We start from the raw sequence: 19,486 nt of genomic DNA, 5'->3' as shown, positions 1-19,486 counted from the left end.
TTGAAGTGATTGAGATTCTTTAAAATATTTAACATACAAAAAAAAGTAGAAAAAAAAATACAGTCCATGATTTAAATATCATACTTAACAGGAGACATTCGAGTGGAATAGAATAAAAGAGAGGGCAATTTTTAGTTTAAATATTAACTTTAGACAGCAAAATTATGCTAAGTGATAAAAAAAAAAGGAGCAGATGTTAAACACAGTGTTAGTGAAGTCAGAGTATAAACATTAATGTGAATAAACGGGTTAGAATACTTGCAAATTACATGCTGTAGAGTTATCTCCAAACGTGGTATTGTGTGCATAAATCTCTAATTTTCTTTACTCAAAATTGGAAAAAACTGATTCAAATAACATGTTGTTGATTTATGTGTTTATGGACCAAAAATAAAAGAGTGAGGATTTTTAGTTTTGATGTTTTTGTCATGAAGTTTTTTTAAGAAAAATTATATTTTTAGGCATTTGACTTGCTGATCACAGACAAAATTAAAATAAGCTAATTCTAACATGTTGTACGTGAATACAAGCTAGCCATCTAAACTAAATACATATAAGCTGTTTAAGATTCAAAATTAAAAAGTGAAATTTTGTGAGTTTATGTTGTGAAAAAAAAAACGTGTATGTTTCTGATACTTTAAACCATGTTGGTCAGTTTAAAAAGAGACATTATGTAGAGTAGCAGAAGGATGCTGTGGTGCTCCCTCTCTCCTCCAGATGAGATACTGCCATGGCAACCAAACAAAGAAGGGGTGATGTGATGGCAGTCAATGGATGAGCAGAACAAAGGAAGGAAAGCACCGCTTGTGTTTAGCTGCCTAATAAAACTGATCATGGGGACAGTCGTTGTTCTTGTTGCCTCTACTTAAAGGAATGGACTTCATTGTTGAGATGCAGCTGCTCTGTTTTACTTTTAGATCTTTTATATATCCAGGCTTGTGCTTTTTGTTTGCATGAAAGACTGTGACTTAAGCTTGGAATTCCATGAACAGAAAGAAGATGATTGTTTGTTTTCCTGGTGCCATATTTATTCACTTCTAAATATTTTTTGGTATATATAAATATGTAGGCTACATGTATGCAGTATATAGGAAAATGTAGATTTTTATGAGTTTTAAATGTTTTTGCAGTGCGTACACCTTCCTGAAGTTTATGGTGATGTGGACGCTGGTGCTGCTGGCAGACTTCATCCTTGAATTCAGATTGGAGTATTTGTGGCCATGCTGGCTGTTCTTTGGGAGTGTGTACACCACTTTTCACTGCCATGGCCTGGTGAGGACTCCTGCTGTGTGCTCTCATAATCTGTATTGCAGCCCCAATAATAAAAACCAAGGCTGCTCCTGTGCAAAGAAAACGAGGCACAATGGCCTTTATTCTGTATTACTTGTTTGTTTTGTTTCATGCGATGAACTTAACTCACTTTTTCCTGTTTAATTTCAGGTTATTTGTGTTGTTTTTGTTTGCGCTGCCTTCACCCTGGACATCTTTTGTTTAATTTTTGTTCCTTTGCATTGGCTGTTTTTTGTGGCGAGCACCTACGTATTATTCAATTATATATGGCACACAGGTGAGAACCTTCTTTCTCTATAACCTGAAAGCAAAAACCTTTATGTTGCCTTATTACCCAGCATCTGATTGAAACAATAGATTCTCTCAGAAAATAAAAATGTACGATCTGCCACTAATGCATCCATCCATCTACCAATCTGTGTGTCCACCCTTCCATTATTTCATCCATCATCTGTCCATCCATCCATTTGTCTATTCATCCATCCACCCATCCATTCTTATATCCATCCATCCATCCAATAATCCATCCTTTTGTCTATCCATCCATTCACCCAACCAACCATCCATCCATCTGTCCTTCCATATATCCATCCATCCATCCTTCCATGCGTCCTTCCATCCATCCATGCATCCATCCATCCAACCAACCAACCATCCAACCAAGCATCCATCCAACCATCCATCCATCCATACATTCATAACTAAGTTCTTTTTATTATTGTAGAAAAATAGATTTACCATATATAATGATGAATTTGATGTTAATTTTTTATTCAGTTTTATTGTTATACCAGAAATCCCATATATTTATTGGGTTTAACTGCAGCAAAACTTTAAACCCAGGCTGTCACAATATATTTAGAAATTTCCTTTGCTGAAATAAATCCTGTTCCTTTACTGGGGAATCATCTCAGTCAGTCTGGCTGCTGAGTGTTTGCTTGTTTTCCGGATTGACATCTCTCCTCTTAAACCCAACATCATTTCCTAAAACACATTCTAAATGAAAAACAGAAAAAATGCCCAATCTCACCTCAGTTAATCCAAAAGAGATGTCATGTTTTCTTACTCTTGTTTCATTTTATATTTGCATCATAGAGCTGCCACTTTTATTCATACAGTGCCTTTAAATAGGTTTCTGAAGCCCTCCAGTAAATCCTGTTTTTCTTCCTAGAGAAGGGCATCTGTATATCAACGGTGTCCCTGTGGATTCTGCTCATCTACACAGAGGCTTCGCTTCGGCTTAAAGATCTCAATACATCTCATCCCAACCTGTCTCATCTTTTTGCAGCACATTGGTATGCTTTTTTTTATTAAAAATGTACCCTCCAGATAACGCAGCACCCTCTACACTTATTTTGCCATTCAGTTAAAAATGTGTAAATGTGACCCTGCCTATGAAAACCCAGCTAAAGTCATTTTTTGGTGAATCTCAACTTAATGTATAAAACCATTCTACACAATGTTAAGAATGGTTTTATACATTAAGTTGAGATTCACCAAAAAATGACTTTAGCTGGGTTTTCATAGGCAGGGTCACAAATAGCCTTAAGAAAACTTCAAAACATCATATACTGCAGTAGGATAATCACACACTGCAAAGCTGTACTTTTAATTTATTAATTAGTTTTTTCTTCTTTTATTACATCAATTGTGTATATAGATATATAGTTTATACAACTATCTCTCCTATGCTCTCTTCTCTTTAGCTCACATCACAGGTTTTTTAATAGTTCTAGGTCTCGGGGCTTTGATGGAAGAGAGTGCATTTTATACTCGGTGAATCATTTCAATGTTGCTTTGACTACTTAGCGAAAGATCCAAAGTGATCTGGCTGAGGTCAAAAACATCTTTTCTATTTTACTGATGATATTTAAAAGAGTTGATGATGCCATGGACCTTGAAAAGAAATCAGCACACATTTGGGACTTGGTATGTGCTGCCCTATTTGCCTTTTTTTTTTCTAAGCCACCTTTTTCCCAAATTTAAGCCACTTCCTCTGAAAGCACACATGGCCCGTTATCTCAGCAGATCGAATGGATTGTTGCCTGTATTTATTGCATAATAATGCAATCATACACTTTCAATCAATCAAAACTTAGAGTTAAACTCTTGTTAGCATTTAGCCAACTATTCTCACTTAGATTTGTTATGGTACAACAGAAAATTAATTTCCAGACATACATCACAAGATAAACAGAACAGTTGGCTTATAGAAACTGTCTAGTGGTTATGAATGGAGATGTGGTTTCTCCAAAATATGCAGTTAAGCACAGATGTATTCATGCAAATTTATCAATTTAAATTAAAAAGATTGTAATTGAAACACAAAGTTGATCTCTGGTGGGTGGGGGAGCAGAGGGGGAGGTCGCCCCCTTGTGGCTCAGTTGTTGCCCTCTCAGTGACCCTCTCTTGGGTTTAACCAACCTCAGGAACAAATTGAATAGCTGCAGACTCCATGAGAAACCACACCAACTTACTCTGCCATGTTTGTTTTGGTTAGCTTGTGGGTACTGCAGCTTTGATCATAAATGTATGTCCCACCTTGAATCATAAATACTGGACTTAAACGATTTAAGCTGGAGTGGTAGAGTTGGGTTCTTGCCTGTTTGTAAACCCATAAATACAGTGAGAATTCAAGGTTACTTTTCAATGATCAGGAAAAAAAGTACACGGTCAGAAGTTCTCCTTCCCATCACCTTCCAGAGATTCACAAATACATTTAAGTCATGACTCTGGCTGGATCGCTGGAAAAAAAATCTCTCGTCTTTTTTTTTTTATTTGGAATATTTAGATAAATTGACTTTGTCTCCTGTTTAAACCCCAGTGATGACAACAATTGTGAGTCTCCGTCTCATTCATTATTTAAAACCCATTAAATTAGAATAAAAAAAACAAGCTTTATTTGTTTTTATTATTATTAGATATTTTGCATTGTAGTATAGCTTTTAATTATTGTTTCTGCACCATTTGACCAAGGGTTAATAAAGGTGGAAGTGACAGCAGCTATGAAGAACACACAGTTGTTGTCAAAGTAGACATTTTTTTATTAGGACTTAACCAAGTTGTATCTTTATACTAAATTCAAAGTTGTGTTCTTCTAACAGCATTTTCCTCCTCTTTCTACTTTCAGCATTGGCTATCCAGTTGTTTATTTGGGGTTTGATGCCACCTGCTATTTCACAAACATTTTCAAGCTGCGCATACAGAAAGCCGTGCAGAGTGAGAATGACTTCCACATGCACCTCCTTCAGCACTCGCTCCCGCCAGGCCTGCAGGTTTACTCCAAGGCCGGCACAGATGGCAGCAGCAGCGGTAAGAACAGGCACCTGCAGCAGCAGCTCAGTAATGCTGCTTGGCCAGCTTTGGAACCAGCTGGTTTTTGACTTTTCATCTACTTTTCTCTTGCCTTATTGCTCTAAAAAATGTGTTAAACGTATGGTGGAGGATGCACAAGCCCATTTCTCCTTGTGCATGCTCTGTTTTAAAGTTGCTGTTTGCATCTCTAATATAAGCCTACTTTCCAAAAGAAGATTTGCAAATTTTCCACCATGTCAGACTCACCACCGGTAAGGGAAAATGGGGACGAGCACTTAAGACGGCCTTACATAAACATATCACCAGAATGATTGACAATTAGGAGGACCACTTATTTATATGATCCACCCAGAAAAAGAAAATCCTCCACTATACCTTTAGGGATACATTCTTTGGTTTCTCAAGGCTGGTTTTCTGTTGATTCCTTTACATTATGCAATCAGCTGGGTTTCCTTAGATTATTTAACTTTTAACCATTGTGTCTGTTTTATTTTAATAAATTGTCTTTATAAATAGACTTGAAATGAGGCAATTTACATTTAGATTTGTTGTAAATTGGCACAATATATACTAAATTAAATGAATGTGAATTATGTTTTTTTTTACAATAAAGGATAAAGTGTGCTTTAATAGTTATGATTTATCTATTTGGTTGACAGATACAGCTGGATTACTAGATATCTACCTTCTGACTTTCATTTATTAGATATTTTGGTTCTTATGTAAGACTAAATTCAGTACCTCCTTTAAACGAAATCATATTAATATCGCTTATAATTCTATTCAGAAATGAGAAATTAATATAAACTCCAAGTCATCACCAAGACCAGTGCAAAGTGTCAGCTGAAGTGATGAAAAGCCCATTATTGATGATCTATAAAGCAGTGGAGACATATGTCTCTCATTCTTAAAATTAACGAATGGGTCTGGTTTGACTCCTGCCAGGAGAAATATCTTTGCGTGGCTGAAATGATCCAAGTTTAAAGCCCGGTCCAAAGGATTTGAACACCTGTGGGATAAATTAGAGCAGAAAATGTGACCCAGGCCTTGTCATCTAACAAACCCCAAAATCTCCCCTTCTTGGAGAAGTGTTAAAAATGTCCTCCTAATCTTCCTTAATTACTTTTCTGCTTCATTTATCAACGAGTTTCACTTGACTCCATTATCAGAGGATAATTAGCAGACAAAGAGCTGTTTGTAGATGTGTCATCAAAATATTCCCTCATCTTTATCTCTTCCACAAGAATCTTAACTTTTTAAAGGTTGTGTGCAATAAACAGTTAGATATGATGGTTTCATTTCCCATCATTTATGATTAGTTTCTTGATGTGTCTTCAGTGGCACAAAAGTCATTATAGAAATGTTTTTACAGGCTGGAGATTGTAATAAATATACTGCTTTGGGTTTGAAATCAGAGAATGTTTGTTTGTTTTTCTCCCTGTTGTTTTGCAGGCTCTAAGTGGAAGATCAAGCCCGAGCCCGGTCAGTATCACTGTCAGAACGGTGCCATTCTGGCCCATGACGATGCACACAGCTCGGACTGCCTGCAGATCCGCAGCGAGGAGCAGGCAGCCGAGAAGTCGTCACAGGAGGTGAGGTCAGCCGAAACGAGCCAACGACCATCCTCATCATCATCTAAAAATGCTGTGGCTGAGTCTAAAGATCAGCTTCACAGCGGGGAAAGAGGATCAGAGTCATCCGTAACCCCAGAAAATCTACCTCAAGAGGATCAGGGAAGCAAAGCCACTCGAGCTGCCAAGAGCTCCTCCCCAAAAGCCCGCAGAGGCTGCACAAACACTCCCTCACCTCCTGCTGGGAGGGCTGAGAAGAAACAGAGGACAAACTCAAAAACAATCAGCCCCAACAGGGACGCAGCAGACAAGAGCGCCCCAGTGACTCAGAATTACCATGCTGAACAAATAACCAAGTAAGTTATTGGTTCTTTACATCAGACTGAGCATAATTGGTGCTGAATGTCTTTCTGTTTTGTATTAGACTTGAAGCAGAACTGCGGAGGCTGAAGGGCGAGCTGCAGACGAGCAGGCAGAGTGAACAAGAGCTACGAAGCCACATCTGTAACCTGACAAACAGCGAGAGGAGCCTGAGGCCAGAAGTTTCCCTCCTCAGACAGTCCAACATGCTACTGCAGAGCAAGTGAGTGATCCGATTAACCCACTGGGAGAGTTGTATTCTAGCTCTGTGTGTGCCTGTTTAAACCAAATATCATCCATCAATACCAGATACAGAAGAAAGGGCATAAGGGTTCCAAAACATCAATCACTGAACGAACAGATTTTTAACATATCTGGTCTATTGAATGTTTGATGCTTTGGTCAAATTTACAAAATGTTCTTGCACAAAGAAATCAGACATAAGTGAACCAGGCATGTAGCAATCAAACAGAGAGCCTAGGAACGGAAGAGAAATAAATAAAAAAAGAGTAGCTGATCAGGTGGAATGAGGAGCTGCTGAGGCAAAAAAAAAGCCAAGCAGCTGAAGGAGGAGGACTAATTAACTACACCAGAGCTGCAAAGAAACCTGGAGAAATATCTGAAACGAAATACTCTAAATATTAAAGAACACTAAAACTAGGAAACCAAACAGAAAAAAGCTGCACTGATTTGGAATAGTCACATGAATAAGAGAAATAAACTAATATGGTAAAACACACGGAGCACAATTAGAATGTTATAAACAAGAAAATGCTGAAATCATAGAAAATCCAAATCCCTGCAGATCATTATCATTTATGAATATTTAAATACATACAAAATTATCAGTCATTTTTATATGTAGTATTAAATGTTTTACCAGTCTGCAACAGCTCAATGTCAATGATAACGTCAATGCATTGAAACACTACACCAGTGCCACTCTCAGCAGTGGTGTAAATCACCAGCTTTAAATCATTCCTATTATTAGATTAGATTGTGCTTGTTCTTAAAAATGAGTTAGTGAGCATCTTTTGATTATATTAGAATGGATACCCAGAGATACCCACAACTTAATACAATTTTCTGTTATATATTTTTTTCTTCCTTTAAGCAAATATGATTACAGTAGATAACCGCATTTTTTATAGCTATTCTTTAGGAGTTGTGTAAATAACTTCTTGTTAGCCTAGATATGATTGACTTTAGGCACATTGTGCTGTCCTCAAAAATCTGTAACAGTGTGGAATTTCATTTTATAAGGTTTTTTGGTTCCTTTAAATTGAGATCAGGAGGGAAAATTGGTGGGGTTTTTTTTATTCCGTTCTTTAAAGATTGGAATTTGATTCCCTGATAAGTGAGGTACTTTTTCTATTGATTATTTCAGTGCTATCCTTTGTCTTAATACATTATGTAATTTTTTTTTTATTTAACTTATGCTTTTTTTAAATTTACAAACTGAAAACCCAAAGAAATATACATGATCATTCAAAATGCTAACAAAAGGACAGCTTCTAGCTTTTTTCAGTCTCCAGAGCTGTTTTTGTTTGAAACAGACTGGTTCAACATAAACTGTAATCTCTTTATTTGTCTTGTTTTTTAGCTGTAAGTTTAATTTAATTTGAACTATTTTACATTACACAATTTAATACATTGCCTTGTTTTATGTCGGGTAAGACATCTGTTGTAGATTCTGAATAGAGATGGTCAAAATGATTCTAGATTCCACAAAAAGCACTTCAATTCCATCCTCTGCTTTGAGCTGTTTGCATATTTTTGGTTCAGACACGATAAAACTCAACAGTTTAAAACATTTTTATGTATGATGTCCAAAACATTATATGAATGATAAAAAATATGTTAAGTAAAGGTCCTACTTTATGGTTGTTGAACTAATCTATACACGTATATATATGATAAAGTATAATGAAGTACAAAGTATTTATTTGTTCTATTTCTTACAACATAGAAGGAAGACGCTTGTCTTCACTGCGACGCCACCTCTCCCACATGTTTAAGACAACAGTTGCTGTCACCGTGCAGATTATGTACTTAATGAGCCACTTTGTCCCAACTTTGTGCAGAAATGATGGAGCTCACATCAGCCCATCAAAGTGGGCATGTTGTTTACTAGACAGATGTGGTGCAGTAATTATTGGGAGAATGTTGATGTTTGCTCTCAGAGCAAATTTATTAAAGTGAGCATGATTATGATAAAGGAATATCATAGCTGTTAAAGGCTAAAAAAGGTTCATTTTACGTGACATTGGCCCTTTTAAGATTTTGTTAAAAATATTAATTTCTTAAAAATGGAACTTAAAATTGTTATTTGTGTTGAGGTCAAAGAATGCTAATACAGAACAAATTTCAAAATTCAAAGCAAAAAAAATGTAAGTTATTCTGTGAACACAGTTGGTAAGTATCCATTTTCTAGACACCTGCTAGGCTGTTTAGTGGAACATATCAGGAAATCATCAATAATTACATCTATGAGCTCTAAATTAACAATGAAAAATCGAAAGGTACATTTACCTTGGCTTGACTTTACTGTTATTCCATTCATTTACATTTTTTAAAACTGTTTGTGTCTTGCCTAAAAGCTAATTTTAGCGCAGATCTGTTGATTTAGTAGTAGGATTTGAAGAAATATTAAAGATGCAAACATTGACTAATGGATAATTGTCTTGTCTCTGTTTATTATTCTAACAACAGAGTGGAAACTGTTTCCACAGTTAAATAAAAAACAGATCGAGTGCTAAATTATTTGACGGTTCAGTTGTTTAAGGAAATGAAGGCAGAGTCTGAGTCCTCTGAATAAAACTCCTTCATAATCTCCGTAAGCTGTTATATAATTTATTGATATGTTTAAACACCCAACAATATGCTCTGATGCACATAAAATGTGGCTACTTTATATATAAACCCCCCCCCTTTTGATAATATGTGCCTTCAGGATTCTGTGCTTGACTAAAACCAAGCAGAGGGACAAACAAACCACGGCGGTGCTGGAGAAAAAGACCAGAGCCGAAGCAGAGGGCAGACTCGCTGCTGAAAGGCAGCTGGCTGAGCTTCAGGCTCAGAAACTGGAGGAGGCAGCGAACGCTGCACGGACCCTAACAAACAGGTAAATCTCTCCTGCTGGGCCTTTCATTCTTCAGAACTGAGTGGGTGCCTTTAAATCCCAACCATAGCCAATGGGGGTTAAAAGAGGAAGTTAAAGCCTTTCTTACGGACTTATATGACCTTTTTTTGTCTTGAAAACAAAATCAGGTATCTTCAAAATTCCTCTCGCAGCCTTAAAAGCTTAGGGAAAGGTATACTTAACAACTGTGAAACATTTGTTTAGCTCACAGAGCAGCACTGATAGCTTATCATTGTTAGCTGCAAATCACTGCTGCAGTTTGGTCATAATAACCACTAAGGGCTCTACTGCCATGTGTTTGCTTTCTGTCAATATTAAGATCAACTTAATATAAATATGATATCAATGACAAAATGTGTTACATTTTAAATGAAAGCATAACTGAGGTCATTCTGTTTGAGTCTAGTAGGCTGTCTGATGTCACTGTAGTGGACTTATGAATTAAACCTGGGTAACCTCAGGCTCCTCTCTATTTTTAATCCTTCACTGATTCTCAGAAGGTTGAGGCTGCCTTTATTGCAGCAGGCCTTGATAACAGCGATACCCTGAATGCAGGCATCAGTCATGCTTTATTATATCGCCTTCATCTTATCCAGAATCCTGCTGCTGAGACAATATTAGCCCTGTTCTTGGCTCCCTGCAGCTGAGAATTGCTTTTGAAATTAGTTTTCAGGTTTAAGGCCCTCTGTAGGCTGGTCACAGCTCACATTATGCAACTTTTAAAGTATTTTATCATTAGGATCAGCAGATGATTCCCTCCAACTCCTTTAATTGAGAACAAAGGCAAAGAGGGTTTTTTGGCTGCACACAGCTCCATATCACATATTCTCCAAATCAGAGTAGCTCTCTAACTCATTGCAGTAGGCTGGTCATTTGAAGTATTTATTGGTGCTGTGTAATTTAAAACTAGTGCTAGCCTACAGTGTAGATGATTTAAAAAAAAAAATCTGCTTCATAAACACCTTTCTGATTTATAAGATAATTACAAATAAATACATTTTTTGTTGCAGCTGCATGATATCAATGACAAAGCTGTTAGAAATCCCCCCTTCGGTTTAGTTTTTTACTGAATTGAAATGATAAACAAGAACTCTAATACTTTAAATATAACTGAAGCTTTTTTTTTATTATTTGTACATGTTTTGTACAAGTTTTAAGATGGAACAAAGTTATATTAAGAAGACAATCAGAACTGTGACCTGCTTATTTTACATTAGATATAATTGGATTGAAAAATTTTAACTTTATTTTATATAAACCAAAATTAGAAATAATTTGTACGGTCCAATATTCTTTTTTCTGTTAGGAAGTAACAAAACTGTTAAATTTTCAAGGTTCACATTTAATTGTTAACTATTTTTAACTTTCATTTTCTAAATTTAATAATAACATCCTTCTCTAGCAAGAGAAGAGATTTGTTTGTTTTTATTGTTATAATTAAAATTCTACATATGATAATTAAAAGCTTATTCTAAATGGATCTATGGGTTACTAGCTAAAGATCTGTATGTTTTTTTAGTGGAGTAGTAAAATTTCACATAAAATGTTGAATAAGTAAAATAATACTTGACTTTCATTATATCTACCTGGTGGGTGTTAAAAAAATCTGAGATTACAAATTGAATCTCTACAATATTCTTAACATTTGAAAACAGCAACTTTTAGCAACTTTCAGTATAAGTATATTTCATCTGAAATATACCAACCTATGATGTTGACTTTAATTACCGTATAAGCTGCCAACTGTGATTAAATTAGGATTAGTAAAACATGGCCTCCAGTTTCTGAGGGTTAAACGTATAGTGGAGGATTTTTGCAATTTTTTAAAAGACCTGCTCTCCACACTTAAAAAAAAAAAAAAAAAAAAATGCACATGGGCGTGCAGGTAGAGCACTGGTTAGCACGCACGACCCATGTACGGAGGCATTAGTCCTCGCTGCGGCCGACTCGGGTTCAAATCCAACCTGTGGTCCTTAGCCTTTTGTCTCTCCCCCTCTCTCATACCCCCTTTCCTGTCAGCCTACTGTCAAAAAAAAAGAGCCAGTAGTGCCTTAAAAAACGAAAAAACAAAAACGAATGCACATGCACAACCCTGTACCCGCTCCTGAGAGGGAACGCCTATTAAACACGTGCAAAATCACGCAAAAGCCCATTTCACCTCGTGCATGCTCTGTTTAAAAGTTGCTGTTTGCATCGCTCATGCAAGCTTACTTTCCAAAAGAAGATTTGCAATTTTTCCACTATGGCAGAATCACAACCAGTAAGTGAAAATGGGGACGAGCACATAGGACGGCCTTACGTAAACATATCAGCAGAATGAATGACAATTAGGAGGATCACTTATTTTGATGATCCACCTGGAAAAAGAACATCCTTCACTATGCCTTTAAGAGTTTGAATTCACATAGAGACACATCACTCCTAGCCACTCTTTAAAATGGGAAAGACAACAGAACAACCCGTTCTAATAAGACCGATTTGTCAGATCTTCCTAAATTGGGTAACAGGGACAGGAAAAAGCCTCTGCTGAATTTTGTCAATACTTGGAGAAATTATTTTTTTTTTTAACTTGAAATGTGAGCAACAACGGAGAAGCCAAGTCTATCTTTCTAATACCATCATACACTAAAAACCTTCAAAGTTCACCCTTAGAAAGCTGCAGCAAAGGCTGGTGTCTGTGGGTCATCAAGTCTCCATAAATATAGTTTAAGGCTTTTCTGAACAGTTTTCACTAGAGACATCCATAATGTAGCCGTAGCCACCATCCTTAATTTAAAAACTTTCAGCCTTTTATGCTGAAGTGTTTTTAGTTGCCAAATTGATTATATTAAACCTATAACACAGTTTTAACCACAATTATTTCATGCTATTTCATGCTATGTCACATCTGATCCCAAAAAAATGTAGCAGGTTATCCAAAACACAAATCACACACTTTGATTTTTAAGCTTTTGTTCTTAAGGAACAAATCAGCTGCATCATGATTGTCACTTCAGGTAGAGTTAGTAGCTCATCTGCTGAAATGACCCCTGAAATTGGAAAGTTATGCCTACACATCCATGCATGTTTATAAAGAAAGCGTTGACTTTTCAAGGAAATATTTTTGCAGCACAAAAGACCCTAATCTGTACATTAGGATTATAATATTGCACCAAAGAGATTAAATTAGTTACAGTATCTTTTAAACTCAAATTTAACTTTACACTTCTGCTTGTGTCTGCAGTTTTTTTTGAACACCCTAGAAAGAAAAGGCAACTGTTGTGTTTCTGTCTGTGTGAACTGATCTTCTGATAATCCCGCTCCTTTCTTCCCAATCCAAGCTGCTAATCTCTTCATCTCCTACACCAGGCAGGAACACTGTGAAACCCAAATGTTGAGGAAAAGAGTTAAAGATCTAGAAACAGAGTACAAACAACTGCAGCTGGAGTATCAAGTGAAAGAGAGCCGTGTGGTAGATCTAGAGAGAGATATCGAGGTATTTTTTTCCTCTTTGGGAATGAACTGTGATTTTAAGTGTCTGTGAGTCTCAAATGGTCGTGTGCCTCGTCGTTCTGAGTTTGCTCATGATCCGGTGTTTGCTTTTCAAGTGTTTCTCTTTTTTTTTTGTGTAGAAGTTGTTTAGCAAAGTGAATGATTTTCATCCAAGATTTTTTGGTGTGTTTAATTTGATCTGCAGTCCACATATTTCAATTTCTCATTACATCAGTGAGCAGTACGTATAACTGAATGGACGTTTGGTGTGCACGTTGTTGTTGTGTTGAGATTTGATCTCGTGTTATTGAACATACACTTCACCGTGCATGCTGAGATCAAAGTAAGGTCTGTTAAGAAATCATTGTGTGCATCTTTAAAAGGTCTCTGTTTGAACTATGCTTACATTTAAAGTCAGCTTGTTATTTTCTTAACAAAACACTCCAAAAAAAGAAAGAAAGAGGGAGGGAGAAAATTAAGAAACCAAAGCACTGACTCCCTCTGGTGGGCCAAAAGTGAGAAACTAGTGTTGTCTATTTATTTTCTGTTATCCCTTTTGTTTTCAGGCGCTGGCGAAGTACCGCTGTGTTGAGAAGGAGACAGACATGCTGCTCTCCACGTTATCAGCCATGCAGGAGAAAGCACAACATCTGGAGTACAACCTGAGTGCAGAGACACGCATTAAGCTGGACCTCTTTTCTGCTTTGGGAGACGCACGCAGACAGCTGGAAATCGCTCAAGGTTTCCTAAGCTTTGTTCCATTCTTTAAAACAGACTTACAGTTGTCATTGAATCTAATTGGATTTGTTTTCAGGAAGCAGAATGAGAGCTTTGACTGTACATTCATCCATAAATCTTATTATAAAACAGAAGAAAATCCACCAAAACAATACAATAAGAAATACTCCGACATCTCTAACGTGTCTTTAAAAGTCTATATGTCTTTTCTATTGTATATTCATATTTTAAAATTTTTCTTACAGCTAATGTAAACTTTGGGAAGGTGAATTGGAAACAAACAATCAAAATTCAGAAAATTTGTGTCTATTTATGTTTCATCCACAGCTTTGCTTTGTCATTTCAACATAAAACTAAAACAAGAGCAAACAAAATAAACTCTGGTTGCTAACTTGTCAAAGAATGATATAATCATTAATTAAAACAGTAGAACCAAAATGAATAAAAAATTGAATTTCGTTTATCTTCTGTTTTGCCACCATTTTTGACTAGAGGTTAGAGTGAAGCTCTAATTGCAGTGTTAAGCCATACTTGATCTTTGTTAACTATAAGCTTACTTGACCATTCAGTAGCAATGATACCACCTTAAGAATCTGCATCATTATGTTTGAAAAGCACTCAGAAAAACTCCCAATTCTGCTTTGTCTGCCACCAGCTGTATGTACAATCTGGAGGTGTGTATACCAACATAGGAAGCTTTCATTTATCACAACCCAATTCCTTTCCATACAGAAGAAGAGCCTTCATTACCAGAGAAACATTTGTTTTAATTAACAGAAGCAACCAAACAAATGTACATTCATTTGAGCTGCATTATTTCTAGTGTTGTTGACCTCTTACAGAGTGTACACTTGGAGAAAATGGGAGTTAGTTGTTTATCTTAGACCGCTTGTTTTACTTTATCAGGGGGATATACTGTTCCATCTCCCTAGCATTTAAAAGTCGTTCAATGGTGGTTAAGTAAATTGAATTTAATAATGAGTTGAACCTGCTGTTCATTTGAGTTTTTGCGGGATTGGGTCTGTTTTCACTACAATTATAACTTTATTTTGAAGTGTAGCTTGAAGAACATAGTAGTACACACTCATCATACACATAGTTTGAAGGTGCTAGATTCTCTGCAGTCCTATTCCAGATCATGCCAGGTAACCTGAGTCTGTCACAACTCACCCTAGAAGACCCACTGATAGCGTCTGCAGAGACCATCCTCATTTGGACTTCTTTTTAAAGCGATGGCTTAGTCTTACTCAGGAGTAAAGAGGATCAAATCAAACCACCAGCTGTTTGACCATTATGCACTGTTACTTGTCTGGATTAATGGGAATATAAGATAATAACACATTTATAGATCCAATATCATAAATCTGCACAGCTTCTAATAAATAATAATTATCATACCCCTGAAATTAAATATAATTCTAATCTGATAAGTTTTGATCACTTCCCTTGGAAACTTTGCTACTTCTGTAGAATAAATGATAGGAATGTTTTTTACTCTTAAATGACTGCATTATTTGGGCTTTTTCTTTTTTTCACTGGCGAACTGTGAGTTGTTTTTGAGGTTTTTGCCACCTCAAAAGACATTGCAGTAGTCTGACGGAGCCTCTTAAAGTGTTACCTGCTGCAGCATGGGAAGTCATCGTGCAGCAACATCCAGATGACTCATGCAGCGAAACTGCAGCAATTTGTGTTGTTTTTATGTGTTACAATTAGATTGATAAAAATGATAAAGCAGAAATGTGTGTGCCTTTATGGTTATTATCTCATCATATCTGTGCCGTCTCCTTCCAGATGTTGACCCTGTCTTCATATTTTGTCCTTTCTTGGCAGGTAAGGTGAAGAAACAGGACAGGGAGATCCGTGAAATGAAGCAGAAGATTGCAGAGGTGATGGCGGTGAGCCCTGGGGTGTCCTATGTGGCTCCGCGGCCCCAGGTGCCTCAGTATCTCACCAAACTACTCAACTCTGAGCGCTACATGCTGAATCCACGAGCGCTGATGTACCAGTGTTTGAAAAAATAACAAAGAACAAAGTGGATCCTTGATGCATTGTCACTAAGCCTTCCTCACCAGGACCAGAAGAGTTGTTTTATTGTTTTGTTGTTTAATTTCATGCAGAGCTAAAACAACACGGTGAAGACCCTGCTTCCAGTTCCCAGTGGAAACAGTTTAAAGCCTCCACAAGTCCAATGCCTTCTACTGCACTGTTGGTGCTAACTTCATGTTATTTAATACAGTTCCTATTTTCCTCCCACATTAGAGAGTTTCTCTTAAAAAAGCGAGGTATTTTATATGCAGAGCTGCTTAAGGCAGTATTTTACTCATCTTCATTGAATTAGAAAAGCACAACGGTGTTGCTTTTTCAGGCTTGGTAGATGAACAAACTTTAGGTCTGTCGTTTGATGCGGATGAAATGACAACAAAGGAGTAAAATACCCAAAAGGAAGTAAATGTTTCAGAAAGACAGATGCCAATATTGTCGTCTGTGGTTAAAATATATAATGATTTGCAAATTTATTGAAATAATGAAAGGATCAAACCAAATAGAAAGGAAAAAAAGCCTCCACAATTAATGCCACTCCTAGTATTAATGTTTAAAAAAAAACAACTTGAAGTTTTAGGGAAGGACCTGAAAGATCTGAGGCACTGACCTACAAGAGAGGTTTCAAAATGGGTTTCTTTCAGGGTTTTTAACTCAGCCTGACTGGAGACTTTATGGAACTTTCTATGATTTACAAAAGGTTGCAAGTAAATCCCAGAAAGTAATCAATAAGCTCCAAGAATCAGTCCCTCTACGGGGCATTCCTGGACCTTAATGGCTACTTTTGTCTTTGGGTTCTAGCTTGTGCGTATATTTAGATCATTTTAATATTCTTGTGCTTTGCATTCATTTTAGCTATTCTTTTTATTATGCTCCCTCTATGTTCTTTCTGCTATACTTTCTGAGAAATTATATGCTTTAGTATCTAGGGTCATCGGATTGCATCTCTGCTACACAAATGTCAGATGAGATCATTACTTAATCCCTTTCTGTGCCATACAGGTGCTCCAGCAGCACCCATGAAGACTTTCTCTCATCGGCTTGGTGATTTCCTTTAGTGGCTACAGCTGCAGTGTCGTTCAACCAATTTTCTTGTTACTCATTTTACATTTCGAGCACTTATAGACGAGGCACGGAGCATTAATGTTGGCTCTAGCTGTTCAATTGATCATCAGGTATTAAAAAAAAAGAGTACTCCCCAGAAATAGTGATCTGCTGTCTCTCGACACCAAAGGAAACAGTTCATTGTAAATGATAGCCGTACACCAAACAAAATAGACTTTTGGTTGAACTTAGATGACAGGATAAGAAGAGTAAGAAAGCTTTATCAGAAAGAAAGAAAAACTGGAAGACATCTGCCGTACTTAACTGCCATTTTTTCCTGTTTTACTCATTTTATAACTATGGGAAACATAAAGTTGTCTAAAATGAATTAAAACTTCCTAATAAAGTGTAGATATTTTTTACAAAACACTACAGTGAAAGTTATTTTCTTGAATTTCAGGGGGTACCAGTGATCATGTTTTTTTACCCCACTGAATACATACTAATTAATAGTCCAGTTTTTCCAATATTTTCTATTCGAGATTATGGCAACGCTCAAAAATATCCTAAAAGTTTTTTTTAAACATTTTTATCAGGAGTGGTAATTAAAATGGAGGCTCTGTATACGATGGTGCTTGTTTTTAATTTTGCTTTAAAGTGCTGAAATTAACTACATTTAACTTAATTTGATTGCACTATTATTAAAATAATCTAAAGAAGTATTTAAAAGTGTATTCTTTTTCAAGGGATTAGCTATTTCTCTTCTAAATGATTGATGAGAACTTTTCCAATTATCTCCATTTGATCGATCACTGCAAAGAAAATAGTACAGATGTCATCATTAAAGCTATCTTTGATTAAAATCCTTTTCCACACGTATTTTAGGATGGAGAAACTAAAGCAGCTAAATGGAAATTTAGCCATAATTTAACTTCAAGTTTACAGCTGTTCCTCTGGTGTAAACATAAATATTTTATGTATTGGAAATTTGTAGCTGTAAAAGACTTTTTTTTAAAAACTTGTTTCAGATATGACATGTTAAAATGAATGGTCGAAACTAAAAATGAATTAACTTTTTGTGAATGTCTTCATTGGATAAAATACAAATAAAAGGATTCGATTTTCTTTATATAAAACTGAAAACAAATGTGATTCTTTTAAAAACAAGCATGAGACAAGATGTTCTTGACAGCTCATGTTGACTGTAAATAGAGAATTATTTGGATTGTGCTGAAATTCAGATCAAAGTTTTATTTGTTGTTTTTTATCTAAAAATGCTGTGTTTCGGAACAATTTGAAATATTTTAAGGTATCAGCTTTGTTAAGAAGCTTCCTGGTTGAAGAACGGGAGACTCTTTGGAAGTATTGCTTAATTGCAATAACATGGAGAAGTGAAAACAAGGCTTTTGATGCTGGAAGCTCATGTTTAAAATGAGGTCGACTGAACTGACTTTTAAAAGTTAAAAGTAAAATTATGTGAACCAAACATTGCTCACGGATTTAATTACTGTGCCTATATACGTTACTTTCAAACTGGGAAGTAAAAGAAGAATTTAATGTGAATGAGTAATGTGTTTGAAGTGCTATGTACTGGTTTTATTTGGATTTATTTTGTACTCGCTGTACAGAAATGGAAAAATTCCCACGCAGCTGATAAACTCATGACTGAGACGTGGCCATTTTGGTAGCTTTTTATTTACGGTGTCTTTCTAGGGTGTTTTATATCAAAGCTATTTTTTAGTCTTTGCTGTTCTATTTTAACTGCTGTAATTTTGTACGGCAATGTGTTTTTTTTTTTTTTTTTGTCAGCATGAAATGTGTTTTATCCAAGTGTCATTTAAACACACATTATGAACTTCTGTACATGAATATTCTTGTACAAGGGCTATCGTTTGTAAAGCATTTTTGGATGAATAATTGTTGAATTCAAAATGACTCTCGGAGGATAGAGGTCACGCTCCTGATACACCAGGATGAGTTTTTTTTGTATAAATTATTTAAACTATTGAATTTTGTCTAATGGGAGTCATTTGTGTGAATTATTTTTACTTATTTGCAACAGTTATAAATAAACCATCAAACTGTGGTTTAGTGTATGGTTAAAGGTTCCAGAGTAGTTGTTTTAAATGGAAAAAACTGGATAAAAATGGATCAATTGAATCCATTTAATGATAATGAACAAGTGGATGTTGGCTGATGGTAAAGCACACATGGGTTCACAGATGGATAATAGAAAATGCATGAATGGAAGGATGAAGGACATGAATGGATAAATAAGCACATGGATGGTTGGATAATAAATGAAACACTTGATTGAAACAGAAATGAATGGATGCATAATGGAGACTTTTGAAGAACTTTTACTGACATTATTTCAAAAATTACTCATTCAAACACACATTAGGTGCAGATAATGTTTTTTTTTTATTGTTTTAGTTGAGGAAGTGAAAAACAGGATAAAAGCATTGTGAAAACCGCAGTGCCCAGCAAACAAGAGTACATGAAGATTGCAGTC

General features: G+C 36.0%; 1 protein-coding gene across 1 annotated transcript in view; it reads left to right on the top strand.

Moving 5' to 3' along the window:
- LOC107093131 (macoilin-1-like) overlaps positions 1-16,577 on the top strand; it is a 17,478-nt gene extending 901 nt beyond the window's left edge. Inside the window, exons 2-11 of the mRNA XM_015387974.1 lie at positions 1,131-1,272; positions 1,441-1,567; positions 2,462-2,585; positions 4,421-4,602; positions 6,058-6,532; positions 6,601-6,759; positions 9,490-9,660; positions 13,027-13,153; positions 13,716-13,890; positions 15,718-16,577. Of these exons, the coding sequence (XP_015243460.1) occupies positions 1,131-1,272; positions 1,441-1,567; positions 2,462-2,585; positions 4,421-4,602; positions 6,058-6,532; positions 6,601-6,759; positions 9,490-9,660; positions 13,027-13,153; positions 13,716-13,890; positions 15,718-15,908 (1,873 nt within the window). The 3' untranslated portion in view covers positions 15,909-16,577. The remainder of the gene's footprint in view (positions 1-1,130; positions 1,273-1,440; positions 1,568-2,461; positions 2,586-4,420; positions 4,603-6,057; positions 6,533-6,600; positions 6,760-9,489; positions 9,661-13,026; positions 13,154-13,715; positions 13,891-15,717) is intronic.
- The last annotated feature ends 2,909 nt before the right edge of the window (positions 16,578-19,486 follow it).

The sequence above is a fragment of the Cyprinodon variegatus genome, unplaced genomic scaffold (genome assembly GCF_000732505.1).
Source record: "Cyprinodon variegatus isolate N-32 unplaced genomic scaffold, C_variegatus-1.0 Scaffold410, whole genome shotgun sequence".
NCBI lineage: Eukaryota > Metazoa > Chordata > Actinopteri > Cyprinodontiformes > Cyprinodontidae > Cyprinodon > Cyprinodon variegatus.
Note: the sequence above shows the minus strand (reverse complement) of the source record. Positions and strands in the feature narration are given on the sequence as shown.